Genomic DNA, 15,340 nt, shown 5'->3' with positions numbered 1-15,340 from the left:
AGGCATGTCCTGCCTACAGCCGGCCATTCTTGCCCTGGACCACTTTGTGCTACAAAGCTGCAGCTGAAGCATTTGGAACATTCTGCTCGGAGACACAAGAGCCATTCCAGGCTTGACTGGCACGAGGGAGCAGTCTGCCTCCTGCGCAGTGGCACTCTTCAGAGAAAGGACACGGAATTTATAAACATCCGAGCAGAAGCTGCTCCTCTCAGTTGTTTCTGTGCTCGTGGAGCTGCAGCCTGAGCAGCACAGGCCCTGTAGTCAAGGGCCCTGTGAAGAACAAGGACTCCTGCAAGTTTTCCCTTGATGAGCAAAAGCCTCCCACAAATACCAGAGATTACTTGTTGGAAGTTAGCTTGTTCTTGGCACAGCTGGCAGCAAGACCCTTGCCAGTGTTGTCGGGCAAAGCAAGACCAATACCTGTCCAGGTATGTGCTCCTCGTAGCCCAGTCTAGAAGTGTAAGCATCCTCTGCCCGGACGCAGTCCATGGCGTGCTCTGCTTGCGGAGCCGTCCAGCTGTACACTTGGAAAGGAGTGGCTATCCTCTCAAAAGGGTGTCTCTGAACCCTAGTTTGGGAGAAACAACAATTACACACTTTCCAAAGGAAGAATCCTTTCTATTCCAAGAGAATTTTCCCTGTGCTTTCACACAGGTCCTCACAGGCCCTACAGTGGAAACCCAAGCACTGCCAAAGGGTCTCTCGTGTAATCTGCTCTCAGCAGGGGCTGGGGGCTCATCTGCAGTTACTTCTGGTCAAAGAAGCAATATAGTACAGTAATTTTTAAATGGCCAGATAGTCACAGTGGTGGCTGGAGGCCACTGCTAATTTCAGCCCTTGTCTAATGTCACTTTCATCTCCTTAATGAAGCAGGAGCAGAGCTCCCGAAAGCCACACAATGTACCTGTCAATCCACACCCTGCTGAGCCGAGGCAGTTCATTAAGTGACTCTGAAGAATGACAGGCTTTTGCACAGGACCCACTGTCCTGCAGCAGAACAAATGGTTCCTGCAGCAAGGACGGGAGAATCAAACAATGCCTTATTGTTGTGTTATTATTATAGGAGCTAGAGGAAATTACAGAATATTAACATGCACAGACATGTTTAGAATAACCAACCTCTCTCCACAGGAAGCCTACACAAAGCCCTCATGTGTTACTTTCACTGATATTTATGCTTCAGTCTCTTTTGTGGACTGGGGAGAAGTATGGACTGCTCAGGTTACCAGTGCTGCTGCAGCTCGTGGCCATGCTCCACGACAACTCTGCTGCCCAGGGAGCTGGGCAGTGCACCCACAGCATCCCTTTGCACAAACGTTGTAGCCCAGCTCCAGGCTCGCTCTCCCACTGTGCAAATTGTCCCACGTGTTCAGTCTGCAGCACAGACAGAACACCTGCATTCCAGGTAAGCCCCAGAACTGAGACTCCCATGGCAGCAGAATGCTGTCATATCCCCCCTTTGCTTCAGGCAGAACTGAAACAGTAAATCTACATGCTGTAAGCAGGAGTCACTGGGGAGCTACAGCCAAGAGGAATCATGCAGTGGATACTGGTTGGGACTCTGGGATTCCACTGGCCCCTGTCACTGCTGTGCTGAACACCACAGACAGGCACAGCAGCTCTGACAGCTCCGTGCTGCTCAAGGAACTGGAGAGGAAGAAGCACCGCTACCGTTTCTTCTGCAGGGCAGAGAAGTTTTTTTTGAAGGTAGGGCTGATCTGGTTAAGTAGTTCCACCAAGGAATGACTGAGAAAACTGGGATTTGCAGGTTTGGGATTGAAGTTGTATGCAGTAGACCTGCAAGAGAAAAAAAAGAAAGTCACAAGCCATTGTGATACCTGAGACTTCCCACACCCTAGGAACATGACTGAGAGCTCTTCATACTGCACGGTATCAAAGGCTGCACCATGTGCCTTTGCCTGCAAAATGGGAGACCATGGGGCAAAGAGGCAGATGGGCAGCAAGGACACTATCCAGGCTCCCCGCATGGAACAGCCAGTAACCCTGTACCTGGCCCTGATGATTTTCTAATTTAGACCTTCTTCAGCATCCCCAGGATCAAGAGAGGCTTCTATTTTTATAGCTGGGAAGGACTCATTTCACAGAACTTCCCAAACACACCAAAGGTGCTTTTGCTTAACAGAGAACCCCCTCAGCACAGCCGCTCCAACAGGCACAGCCACAACAGCCTCTCTCAGTTACCATTAAAAAAAAAAAAAAGAAATTATTTCTAGTCAAATCTGCACCCAGCTCAGGGAGTTCTGACAGGCTGTGCATTTGCTTTAGGGCAAAATGGGATAGTTGCAATAGTCAGGAAGGAATTTCCTCCCAACTCAAAATGCTCTAAGTAGCTGATGACATTATGGGATGTTTAAACTTTCCCTAAAGCATCAGGCATTTAGCCACTGCGGAGAAGTGGCACCAGGCATAACTGAACAGCCCAATCCAGTATAGCAGCTCCCACAACCCATGTGAGCAGCAAATTAAAATAGGCTGTTTCTGCCAAAGACAAAAAAAAAAAAAAAGCTGCAACTGTTTGTTAGTGAGTTGTTTTCCAGTTGGCTGCTGCAGGGCAGGACAGGAAGAATCTCAGTTACTCACTGATTCAAGTAAAATCCCCGAGTGGAGGCAGTGATACTGACGTGCCGATCCTCCACCGTGATGACGTACAAATACATGAGGTCCCCGTGCATCTTCCGGTTACCGGGGGGAGGGTTCCAGCCACTCATTGTCAATACCTTTAGGCACTGCAAAGGCTACAGTAGAACACAACAGAAGCAACTCCTGTCAGCAGGAATTAATTTAAGTCATTCAACGTACACGCCAGATCCCTTTTACCTGCTGCCCTTGCTTGATTCCAGAAACAGAGCTTACAAACGCACCTGGTCTCCAGAGCACAGCTTCCTGAGCCCTCTGCAGTCCACTAGTTTGCCTTTCACACCGCAAGACATGGGTGAAAACAGACACCCTGGGCCTTTGGGCTGCACAGGGTATGGATTTCTTGCTGTACTTGTTTTCAAATGGCAGCTAAGGGCAATCTGTAGTGATCTGCAGATCCTGCCTCCAGGACTTTGCAGTGGAACGCTGCTTTCCCTTCTCTGCCACCCATCCCAGCAAGTCTGGCCCTTCCACACTCTGCAGATGTCCAGACTCCATGTCCAGTGTTTTGCACACCAGCCTCCTGGACTTTATTCTTTTGGCTATCCCAGCACTCGTTAAGCACCAAGCAGAGCAAATCCCAAAGTCCACTTCAACTCAGGTTTCAATCCCTGACCACCAGTTTGCTGTGAGGAATGTGCCAACAGCTGTTTCAATGACACAGGAGAACTCTACCTTCCAGTCTCTGTTCTGGGGCTGAAGGGCACACAGGGGCCTCTCTTTGCTACCTGGCAGGATATGTTCAGGAGGGGTGCAGTCAATTTGTTCCATTTCGGTACCTTTCTTCTTCCGTTTTCCACTGTCTAGAACAGACAGAGACATAAAGTCAGTTCTGAAAAGTGCAGCATTCCCTCCTCCAGTCAGCACTCAAGGAGGGATGCAGAAGTGCTCCAAGTGTTCTCTGCACTCCCAAATGACACGGGACAGCTGATACTGTGTGTTTAACTAAGCAAGGAGTGAGGGAATGAAACCCCTGACCACACCAGAGAAGTCTTTTTGACCCATACCTCCCAGGTCTCCTTCAGTGAAGACACTCAGGAAGGACAATGAGTTACAGTCCACACCATTGAAAGCATCTGATGGGTCGAGACTCTTCAGAAGGTCCCGAATGTGGCGCACGTGTATCCTGGCTTCTCGCACTGTGTATGGCTCTGATGAGCAAAAGGTGAGGAAAGAAACTGGAATTACACAGTTGCTCACCCCTTTGGTACACAGGTCTCAAAACAGAACCACAGGAAAGGGCTGACAGGTGGCCAAAATCACTCCCTAAGAAAACCCTCACTCATTCCCTCCCAAGTCTGAAGGAACTTGCCTTCCACCACTTTCAGCAGCGAGCCCTCCTGCAGCCCTTCAATTGTCTTCAGCTCAGCAAAGTTATCCAGGACGTTGCCATCCAGCTGCAGGGAGAAGCAGGTCCGATGGCAGGTATCCTCCCGGTCCATCAAAACTTGATGGATTTCTTGCACCATCTCTTGAGGAGAAACCTTAAGAAGGTAAGAACCCAGACAATTATCCTTTACCCTCCCCCATGTTCTTGCCAAACTTTGCCCCTCAGCTGCTGTATCAAGAGCCTCTCAGACCTCTCCAGGCTTGGAAAGGCAGACTCTACCTCCCTTTCCAGGAAGATCACTTCTGCTCCTGCTGGGAGGGCACTGTCACCTCTAGCAGGGTCAGCCCCCTGAGTTCCACCCCGCAGGGCTTGGCACCCAGAGATGTAACAGCCAGGCACTGCACCGAGCACGCGGCATGGGACAGAGGTGACAGAGGGCAGTGAAGGAATAGAAGGTGGTGGGGGAAACAGAGGGTTCTTCCTTAGTCCATTGACACCACATTTGTGGTGAGGCCTTGAATGAGGCACATGGAAAACAGCCCATTTCCTCCTCCCTGTGTGGCGTGTCTGTGCCAGTGCCACACAGCCCAGCTGAGGCCGGAGCCGCCCTGGCTGGAACACTGGGGCTGCTCCCCCACCTCCCTGCTCTGCTCCAGCACTGCTGACACTGCTCCAAAACCTGGAGGACTCGGGGTAGTTTACATAAGCTGCTGTAAACAACACGGCCTGCTATTATTAGCCTATTAAAACTAACAGCCGGGGGGATTTTAAGGAGACAAAAAGCCAGTCTGAGACACAGCTACTTCCACAGGGGATGGGATTTTGCTGCACTCTCTCCTGGTCTTGGGGAGATCAGAACTTCCCACTGGGTTTAGATTCCAGATGCCTCTCTCCAAAATTAGAGATACTTCATTCAAATAGTTTTTGGCGAAGTATCAAGCTAAATGGGACCATGAACCAGGCCGGTCAGAGCCCATCCCGATCTGGTGGCACGTCACTGCCCATATGACATGAGGCAGAGCTCTCCATGCAGAGGGAAGTGGAGACTGCATCGTTCCCTTGGTCTTCAGGCCGGTGCTTGAGCTCCCTGAGCTGTGTTAGCACCTGTCACTGCACCAAACCCAGGCTGGCCTGCAGGAGCATCATGTCATAACTGCTGAGCAAGCAAGGGATTTTCCCTTCCTTAGTCAGGCCCAGAAATCATGTTTTCACAACACTTCTTTAAAACAGCCCAGAAGTGGGAAGGCCGTTTTCCCTGTGCTCAGCTCCACGCCCAAGCCCCTCTGACGGACTAAGAGCTACACCTCAGTGAGTTCTCCTTTCCCTTGCTCCACACCTGGGATCCAGAATGAAACACCCTCCCTATCCTTGCAATGCCCAGGCAGGCCTGGGCTAGGCAACCTCTTGCTCACGTCTCTTCTTCCTTCGTTTCTCTCAAAGGCACTGGCCAGGCACTCTCTCTCCTGCACCCTCCACCCTTTGCTGCACCCTTCTCCACTTAGTCCTGGTCAGAAGGTAGACAGGTCAGGGAGCTGTGAGCAGCCTGAAGGTACTGTCCAGACTGTGGGGGCTAACAGGGGCCTTCCCAGGCACTGCCTCCTTCCCTGCCTGCCTGGCTGCACGGATCCAGCTCAAATACTTCCCACCACCTCTTTTCCCTTCCCCAGGTGGTGAGGGCAGGTACCTGCAGGGAAAAGGGCTCTATCCCTGGTGCACAGATCTTGACAGTAAATCCTGTATCTTGTATGACGATGACCTCCTGGTCATTCCCATCGTCTCCCGGGTCAGCCTCCTCATGGCCATTCTGCCTGGCATCCTTCTCGCCCTTGAGGCTGTCATGCAGGCCGCTGCCATTCATCAGTGCCACGCCAGACGGGTGCTCTGGGCAAGAAGAGAAGGGTTTAGACAGGGTCCTCTCCGAGGCACTGCAGAGGCTGGCTCGGACATCAGCCAGGGGCTAAAAGGCAGGAAGGGTTTTATTCTGCACTTGCTGTTTACTAGACAGAGGTGTGCCAGGCCCTTCCCCTTCTTTCCTCACAGCATTATTAAGGTGCTCTCGCTCGCCTGTGGTGTTTGCATCTTCCACAAACCATGTGCAGAGAGGGGAGGGAAGGAGAGCAGAAAGGATGGGTCAGTGTACACCACACTGAGCTGTCTTAAAAAGCCTCTTAATTAAAGAAAAAAAGGGTGTGTGGTGCTTTGCGGCCTGGAGGCAGCTGTAACCTCTGCACTGACAAGTTAAAGAGCAGAGAGGGAGAGGAGGCGAGCAGCTGCCGGCACCGCTGCGTCACGTGGCAGCCCACTTACTCCACAGGCACACAAACAGCTCCCACACCCCTGCCCACATCTGGCCACCCTCTGCATTTCCAAATACTTTGCAGAGATCCCATGGTGCCAGGGCGAGGCTTTGCCTGAGCAATTTTATTAAAGAAAATGGTGACGACATTTTAAGTGCTCATTTAGACAGGTGCGTCACAGGGCTGGGAGCTCTCTGCACCTACCTCACCGATCCACAATGGTTTGTTTTCTTTTCCAATACAGTGGATAGTGTCAGAGAGCTGATAAGATCTAGGAAGCTGCCAGTCTCCTAGAGCAGCCTACATCCTCTGAACCAGGCTGGGGACCACACTAAAGAGGACTAAGGGGCTTCCAGGAGAAGTTGTAGAAAGAGCCGCTGATAGCAACTCTGGGAAAGGGCAGAGTACCCCTTGCCCCCAACCCGCCAGGCTGGTGCCCCAGGGGCACCACACCGCCCCACACACCCGGGGCAGTGGGTGCTGGAGCACAGCAGGCATCATGTCCCTCAGGCTGTGCTCCCAGCAGGGCTGGCCCAGCATGGCCGCATCCTCCGCTGGACCCCCAAGGTCACACGCAGCAGTTCCAGCTCCGTGCTCTCAGGCACCCACTTGCAGGCAGCACAGATGGAGCAGATGGGGCGCTCTCCCAGGCAGCAGAAACAGCCTTTCTGAAAGGCTGCACAGGCTCAGGACAGCTCCAAGTCAGGCTAATGCCTCCAGGCTGCAGCCCTGCAGCCATCTCCACCTGGCAGGTCTCTCTCCTCATCCTCACCTCCCAGCAAGGCACCAGTTCCCCACTTCAGGGGAAATGGCAGCTCAGCCTCTCTCACCTCACCGACTGGCACTGTGGCTTGAGGAGCTACAGCTGTCACAGCCAGTTCTTCCCCATCAGCCCCAACTCCTCCTGTAGCCCAAAGAAGTCATGCAGCCTTCACTTCACCATAATCCAGAACAGGGATGGCATCACCATATCCCCCTGCACACCTCTGGAGCACAGCATGAGGCTGCAGCAACAGGCCCTGCAAAAGCATCCCTGGAAGGTCATGCCCCTGGCTCCAGACTACAACTGCCAACAGCAAACCCTCAGAGATGACTGTCAGGGCTGACTTAGGACATCGTGAAAGGGCAGAAAATGCAACGAGAGCACACCCATTCTAAAAGGCAGGAGGTAGCAGAGCTACCTCATGCAGCCTCAGCTGCCTTCAGCAGCTCAGTGGCTGCTGCTCACAGTGCCTGTCACTGTGCATATGTCCCCAGCACTCGCTGCTCATTTCTTTGACAGATGAAGCCACGGGCGAGTCAGACAAGAGGCCTGGCCCTGGCTCCAGCAAGCTGCTGTCATGCTAGAAAGGAGGAAGAAAAGCTCCATGCAAGAGTGCCTCAAGAGATGTGGTTTCAGAAAAACCACACCATGCCCAAAGGGCTGGGGAGAGCCCCTTGTCACACCCTACAGCCAGCACAGCCATACTCCTGGACTGCCTGAACATGTGGGGATCTGGAGGGAGTGCAGACAAGCCACCACGGAAATGCTACACCTGGGGCTACTGGTACTGCAGACAGGATGACCTGCCAGGTGCCCGAGCCAGGCTTGGCCCAGCCCCTGCCCACCCAAGCAGGGCAGGATCACTGAACTTCTGTTCCTGCTGTGGCAGCCAGAAAGGAGGCAGAATTTGGCTGAAAGGAAGACAGGCATTGCAACCCATGCACACGCCAGTCTGGAGCACAGCAAACACCTTCAGCAGCAAAGCAAAGCAAGACAGGAAAATCTGAATGCAGCAAGGGAAAGTCACCAATCAGGACCACACTTCTGCTTTTCACTGCTCAGTGGTGTCAGATCCACAAACTACCAAGTGTTTCAGAAATCAGAAGACTGTTCCTAGTCTGCAGAAATACAAGATGCTCACGCCTTCTTTCCCTTACTTGAATGAAGGCACAGCTCTGCACTTTGTGACAAGAGACACGTAGAGGCAACACCTTCATGCCTCCTTATGCCAGAGGATCCAGCTCCAACCAGCAGAGTCTTACGTTTAGAAACAGAAGTTAAGTCTAGACTGAGAAAGATCTGCTGTGCAGCAGGTTAACCCTCGGATGTGAGCCAGGCAAGGCTTTCCAGAAGCTGGCCAGGAGGCTGTGCTGCCTGCCGGGTGCTGACTCACCACATGTGCTCCCCGAGGGAAGCAGAGCTGCACCCACCTGCCTTAAAGTGGGTCACCGGTTCCTCCCACCCACCGCAGCCTGACTGTGCCGCAGCCTCAGTAGTGCCGGTGCAGAGGGAGGCACATCATGGGGCACTCGTGGATTTCACAGGATTTCAGCCTACTCCAGATGGTAGGAGGAGGCACAGGAAGACCTTAGAGATACCTGCAGAGACCTCTCTCCTGTTCCTTGCTCTCACTTGAAGAGCTGTGTCTGGCTGCCGGCTCTCGCTGCCATGCGCTGCACCCCGATGGCTCAGGGAAGGTGTCTGAGTCACAGGGAAGCAGTTCCACCCGCTCCGGGGGCAAACCCGGCCGCTCCTCCCGCTCACCGCCCTGCTCACTGCTGCAGACCGAGATCCCTGCCGGAGCACGTCGGCTTCGAGATGCACGTTTGTGGTCTCGACCCAAGGCTGTGACCTCTGGTCTCCCCTGTCATTCCAAGGGATGCGCCTGTGTCCCAGCAAGGACCCTCCTCCTGCACTCCACCTGCAGTTTGTACCCGCAGGTGTGGTGGAGGCTGCTGGGCTCTGGCCCGTGCTGGCTGGCGGCCGAGCTGTGACACGATGCTCTCATTGCTGCCCTGGGCACAGCGCGAGCAGTCCCTGCAGAGCAGAGCAGAGCAGGAGGCAGCCGGGCACTGCACCGGGGCCACGCTCGCCCGTCTGCGGTCACACCTGGCACAAAGGATCACACTGAGGATTAGGTTTCATCTCTGTGTCTCGACAAGGAGTTCACACGCCAAGGTGACAGGGCCTGCTTTAATCACGCTTCCTATTTACAGCCAGGCTGCAGTGGCAGGCACCTGGTGACCCTGAGTGCTCAGATCCCGGTGTGGGGGAGGGCACACACCTGAACCCGAAACCTGCTGGCTGCACACCATGATAGACAGCACAGATCCTGGGAACAGCTAGTTAATAACTAATTTATGTTCAAACAAATCTTCTAAACCAAAGTCAGACACAAATCCTTTTCGAAGATTATCAGATCAAGAAGTCAGCGACATTACGTTGCTGGCAGCTAGCCTGGTCTGCAGGGACTGTTCTGTCAATGAGGAGTTTCCTTCCCTACTACTAGAAATTGTTAGAGGGACGAAACTAAAAATTAAACCCCCTACCTTTTCCAGCACCAACTTTTGGAATGCATTTCTTATTATCAGCTCCAGTGCCATTTTGAGGGGCCAATTCCTGCCTTTCCCTCCTCAAAGGTATTTCGAATTCCAAGCAGTGTAACACAGTTTCTGCAGTCCCCCAAGCAGCTGTAGCCTGAACACCTGCCACTGGTGTGCCAATGGGCACAGGGAAAGCAAACAGGTTGCTAAACCACAAACTAAGCCACAGGTCAGTCACACTACACATCCCCTCATGCCACCAGGTACACCACAAGACAGCATTTGAGACCAAAATTCAGCCACTGCACACAAATTGAACAAAAAATATAGTGAGAGGCAAAATTTGACCTCGTGATTAAAAAATAAACTGTTCCTCATCTCCTCAAAGTCCTGGTGAGGACAAAAGCCTCTCTGAGTTACCATTTGGTATCCCCCAAGAAAAGCTGGTGTGGACACCAGCCGTGCTGTGCCAGTTTGTGGAGAAGTGGGGAAGGAGGAAAGCCAGATGCAGCCGAGTGTGGCCCCTCACAGCTGCACACTCCCACCCAAGCTGCTGCAAGCTGGGCTGGGCAGATGTGCTCCCATCCTTTACAAGGACCATGTTTGCAGTCACAAACAAAAGAGGGATTTGCCTTATGAATTGAGAAAAAGATAAGCAAAACGTCCTTAAGTTTCCTTTGCTGACATGGACAGGGCACAGACAGGTGCCTCTGTGGTACACACCCAGGTGGGATACCTCGCCACCTCCCTCCTCCTCCTTCTGCCGTGAAGTTAAAGTGTCACCTCTGCTCCCCTCCCCTCTCCTTTGTGCTGCCCCATCCCATGGGCACACACAGCCACCCACCCCCGTTAAGGGCATACAGTATTTTGGCTCCATGCAGCAGGACAGAGCCCTTGGGACTGAGCTGAGCACCTGGGAGAAGGAGCTTCTTTTTCCCCCTCTTCTTCTTCTGCTGCTGCTGCTTTGAGGGCAGAACCTGTGCCTGGGAATCAAGAGGGCAGCTTGACCTTCTGCTGGGGCAGGTGGTAGGCTCTGTCACAAAACCAGCACTTGTGTCCCGAGCCTTAGGTGACACCTCACCGGGGGGGACAGGCAGCACAACTGCACTTGGAGCCGGCAGGGTTTTCCCCGCACTTGCTGGCAGAGCAGAGGACAGCATCCCAGGGCTCCCTGGGGAAGGTGCAGGACCTCTGCACTCCAGCACACCGTCTGGAGCCACTGGGGTTGTGTCTAAGCGCACGGCCGCTCGCCCCTCGCCGTGGCCCTGGCCAGCGGAATGCGCTCCAGAGCCCGCGTCGCTGTCAGCTGCTGCCACGTGCTCCTCCCGGCGGCAGGATCTGTGGGCTAAGCCTCTGTCCTTAAGTTTCACACAGCTCTGGCAGGCCTCAAGTGACTGAGCATGATCAACCAGCCCTGCCGGCCTGTCCCCAAGGTCGGCTGGAAGGACAGTCACTGCATGGGATGCCTCTGTCCGCTGGAGCAGGCCAACTGTGCCAACGCCAGGGCTCAAACTGCTCTTATCACAAACTGTCACCATTCCTTCTTTGTCCTTGGTCTCAGATAGGTCTTGAATGTATTTGGTGCCCTTCTGCAGGTTTCCAGTCACCGCCTCACTGGGGATGATGTCTGGATACAGCCCAGCACACTGGGCAGCTTCTGGCATCTCCGAGAAGACAGTGCAGCTTGTGGGAGACTTTGGCAAGAGGGGCGACCTCTCGTCAGGTGAGCCAGAGCTGCGTGGCTGGAAGAGGAGATCGGTGACTTGCCTGCAGCAGTTTGCAAAAAGGCTGTTTCCCATGCCTGGCTCATGCAGCGTGGATCAGAGCAGTCAGCTGTGTTTCACACATACACGGAAGTCCCCACAAGGCACACTCCCACGCGCAGCCCGTGCCCTCCGCTGCCTTCTTGCAGTCAGATGCCTTCTCCAAAAAGAATGCCTACTTGGCCCCAGGATGGCAGGACACAAGAGGACCAGCAGCTGCCTCCGCACAGGATCCCACGTCCCGTGTGCTCACCAGAACTGAATGCTGGGCTTGCAGCAGCTCCCCCAGAACGTTGCCTGGAGACCTTCATCCACCGCACGCCTTCGCCCCTGTCCCCAGCTGCCACAACACCCGCCAGGCCTGGAGCAGCTCCCGCAGCTGCAGCTCTCCTCTCCTCTCCTGCCGTGCCGCAGCACAGCCGGGCTCTGACAGGTTCCCAGGCACTCACAGGGGGATGCTGGCTGGGGTTGGAGTGGTTATAAATAGCCCGATCTCGAGTGCCACACCAGTGCAGCCTGGGACGAGTGCTGTGCCAAACCTGAGCAAGTGAGATGCATTGAATTACAAGGCGAGGGCAGTTACTATGGCACGCCCAGGCCCAGCACAGCCATCCATACTAAGCAGGCGAGCACAAAGCATTCAGGCAGTGAACCAGTAAGTAGTTTCTAGACGCATTTTCTCTCTTCTCACGCTGCTCTGCCATATCAAACACAAACAAACCACAAAACCACACATACAATCCCCTAACACCTCTCCTCTCTCCATGCTACTTTAAGAAAATCATGGCAACTGAAGCAGTTTTATTATGGAACTGGAGCTTTCTCCAAGCACCAGGGGAGGCTGCAGCCAAATAGGGCATTGCTCACCTCCAGTGAGGCTGTGCCACAGCCGCCTGCTCCTCACCCTCCATCAGCAGCATCATCCAGGCCTCAGAGCCCCTCTGCACACCTGTGTGCATCCCGTGTGCTGGCACGCATGCTGCTCCACTCTCAGCCACATGGGCCCTTTGGTGGTCCCTGTTTCGTGGGACACACACGAAGAGCCAGATCTTTCAAACATGATGTGATGTGTAAGAGCTGCAGCCTAAACAGACCAGCCTTGGACCCGCCTGGGAAAGCTTTCGTGAGCACTCAGCACGGCTTCATGGGCGGGAAGGGACACAACTCTGCACCAAGCAGAAGAAAATTACATGCTACATCCCTAGCACAAAAACATCAGAACCACAACAAAGTCAGGACCACATAGCTCATGTGGTCCCTGCTCAAGGCCAACACAGCACATGCAGAGACAGGGCAACCCCCTCTCCAACAGCAGCCCCAGTAAGGCCCAGGAGCAGCCCCTGGAGTCAGCCAGCCCCTTTCCAGGAGAAACTGAGAAACAGACCAGCAGCTCTCCACAGAAACCCTGGCCAGCTTCTGCTGTCCTTTTAAAGGGAAAAGGAATTGGAAGAGAAGTCTCTCCCACTCCAACTCATTTGAGCTCCTGTCCCAGTAAGCAAGGAACCCTCAGGACCACCACAGTCACTCCTCCGGCACAGGACAGGCCTTGGAGCCCCACGATCGGGTACCCCTCAGTCCCATGAGCCAGCACTTTCAGATCACGAGTATCATGTTTTTCTTGTGATTTGTGATTTTTGAAGGAGTTCACATGCACTGACAGCTTCAACTCTTCCTCCTTACCAAGAGACCTCTGGGAAGAGGAGAAATCTCTGAGAAGCACCTGGTCAGGTCTCATGAAGCTGAGCTGCACTTCTTCGACTCCAGCCAAAGCAAGCTCACAGCAGTGTGTACGTGTCAGCTCTAACCTGTGAAGGCTGGTGTCAGTACAACAAATGCAAATTTAATTTTAGCTGAATAATAAATGAAACTAAATTAATACTTTAATGAATCCAAATAAATTGACTAAATGAATAGGCCAGAGATGGCCCTAATGAAAACATTTCTGCAGGATAACCCGTCGGGGAGGTGGGAGACGTGGAGTTGCCTCCCTCTGCCTCCTCTGAGGAAACCACAGCTTCCCAGGAACTTCCAGCACTTTAGGTACAACAAGGACTTCTTTTAATAAGTGAAACATTAGAGTTGCTCTACCGCCATCATCAAACTCAAATTGATTCTCAGACCATCTGTGGGCAAAGGTACAAGCTCTGCATTTATTTCTCAGCAGCTTCACACCACTGGGACCGGCTCACAGAGAGAGCAGAGCATGGTGAAGCTGCAGTCTGCGGTGCTCTCGGCAGGGCCGAGCCCCAGGATATCCATGGGGTCTCACAGTTGCTGGCTCAAGCACTTACAGGTGCTTATATGCTTTGTGCTTTGCATCTGGCACCCTGAGTTACCCACCCTGCATTCTCCACATCTGGTAACTACATTTAAATTCATTTGTAAACTTTCTGTCTGGTCAAAGCTTTTCAGGATCCTAGCCTTGAAGCTGACTGTCTGGGTGACCCTGCTACAATAACATGCAATTCAAACATCACAGAAATCAGGTGCTAAGAGTAGAACTAATGCAAAGTGCAAAGATCAGCACCAACAAAAACATTAATGGTGTCAGGAGAAGCATGTTTCTCAAATTTCAGGAGAACTGAAGGAAGGAATTGTATTTCAGACAGAAACCAAGAACCCGCCGATGATTCTCCAAATCTCTGTGCCTTACTCTTGCACATACCTAAGTTCCAGAAAGCTACTGGGACAGCAAGAGCAGAGAACTAACCTGTTGGTCTCTGGGGAGGGTTTGCAAGGGAGATCTGACAGCTGTGATGTCCTCAGCAGCTCCGGCTGCCTTCCTGTGCCCCGCGGTGCAGCTGTGCCCATCGGCCACAGCCGCCCTGGCCACCCCACGCCGGCTGCCCAGGCCACACACAGCTCTGGGGACATGGCTGGGTGCCTGCTCCTGCAAGAGTGTGCTGCCAGCAGCAGCCTGGGAAACCTGCCTGTCCCATAGGAACCCCTCTGCCAGGGACATGGAGTGATCCCACCCTACCTCCTCGCACAGTGCCCTAACCCGAGCTGACCACAGCCCACCTCAGCCCCAGCCCAACCTGCAGCTGAGCTTCCAGGCTGTGGAGACTTCGCAGGCTCCAGGGACACCAACAGCAAAGACAGAGCACGCAGGACACTCAGCACGGCACAGCTTGCTAACAGCCAGGATCCACGTTACCATTCCCAGTCTCATCCAGCCCCAAGGGCAGGAGGGTGGCTAGTGGGGAACCTGGGAAGCAGGGCTGGTGTCAGGCTGATCTGACCCGCTGGAGCACTGGGCAAGATTAATGATCCTGCAGTTTTACATCTTTGGATGTAACTACATACAACTTCTCTGAGCCTGCAGCCTCTTCAACAGCTTGCAGTAGAGATTTTCTCTTTAAAGTGAAAGACAAACTAAGGAAATGCTTTTTATGAAAATATGTCGTTACTCCAATACCACTTATAGGGAACCTTGCTTCAGTGGTCCATTTCATGGGATTTTTCCCTTTAAACTGGTCAAGTGGCTGCTGAGCACCACAGCAGTTATTTCTTTAGCTGGAGGAAAGAACATGCACTTCTGCAAGCATAGATCTGCTTCCCCAACCAAAGAGGGAAGGTTTGTCCACTGTGCAAGTGCCTTTATGCCAGCCTGTCAGGAAAATAGCAGATAACTGCCCGTCCCAGACTCAATAACCTTAGAAAGGCAGAATGCAACAGAAAGCTCCACTGGCAAAGGGGCATGTGCGAGCTCTGCAATCAACCATGCATTAGCAAAAAGCTAATCCCGAGATAGCCTTGCTACTATGGCAAAAACCTGACCTACTGCCAAGAGTGACAGCCGCTGCCACCACAGGAGTAACCACATGTTGGTTTTCATCTTTGGCACGCTGTCCAAGCACTGCCCCAAGGACTGTCATTGTTTCTCAAATGCAAATAAAAAAATGCATGAACTTCAGACCTGTAAAGCTTCTAGAAATAACTTTCCAGCACAACCAATGGAGCACAATGCAGGAAAGTAAAGCAAG

General features: G+C 53.1%; 1 protein-coding gene across 3 annotated transcripts in view; it reads right to left on the bottom strand.

Annotated features, from left to right (window-relative positions):
- CLUH (clustered mitochondria homolog) overlaps nucleotides 1–15,340 on the bottom strand; it is a 34,831-nt gene that overhangs the window by 16,537 nt on the left and 2,954 nt on the right. The window contains exons 1-8 of one of the 3 annotated variants that reach the window (XM_032130174.1): nucleotides 13,035–13,104; nucleotides 5,673–5,869; nucleotides 3,971–4,142; nucleotides 3,666–3,809; nucleotides 3,334–3,461; nucleotides 2,602–2,756; nucleotides 1,672–1,797; nucleotides 421–568 (exon numbers count right to left, since the gene is read on the bottom strand). In XM_032130174.1, the coding sequence (XP_031986065.1) occupies nucleotides 421–568; nucleotides 1,672–1,797; nucleotides 2,602–2,756; nucleotides 3,334–3,461; nucleotides 3,666–3,809; nucleotides 3,971–4,142; nucleotides 5,673–5,869; nucleotides 13,035–13,089 (1,125 nt within the window). In that variant the 5' untranslated portion in view covers nucleotides 13,090–13,104. Of the gene's footprint in view, nucleotides 1–420; nucleotides 569–1,671; nucleotides 1,798–2,601; nucleotides 2,757–3,333; nucleotides 3,462–3,665; nucleotides 3,810–3,970; nucleotides 4,143–5,672; nucleotides 5,870–10,504; nucleotides 11,406–13,034; nucleotides 13,105–15,340 lie in introns of those variants that run through there. The other 2 variants (XM_032130175.1, XM_032130173.1) reach the window with 2 other exon arrangements.

The sequence above is a fragment of the Corvus moneduloides genome, chromosome 20 (genome assembly GCF_009650955.1).
Source record: "Corvus moneduloides isolate bCorMon1 chromosome 20, bCorMon1.pri, whole genome shotgun sequence".
NCBI lineage: Eukaryota > Metazoa > Chordata > Aves > Passeriformes > Corvidae > Corvus > Corvus moneduloides.
Note: the sequence above shows the minus strand (reverse complement) of the source record. Positions and strands in the feature narration are given on the sequence as shown.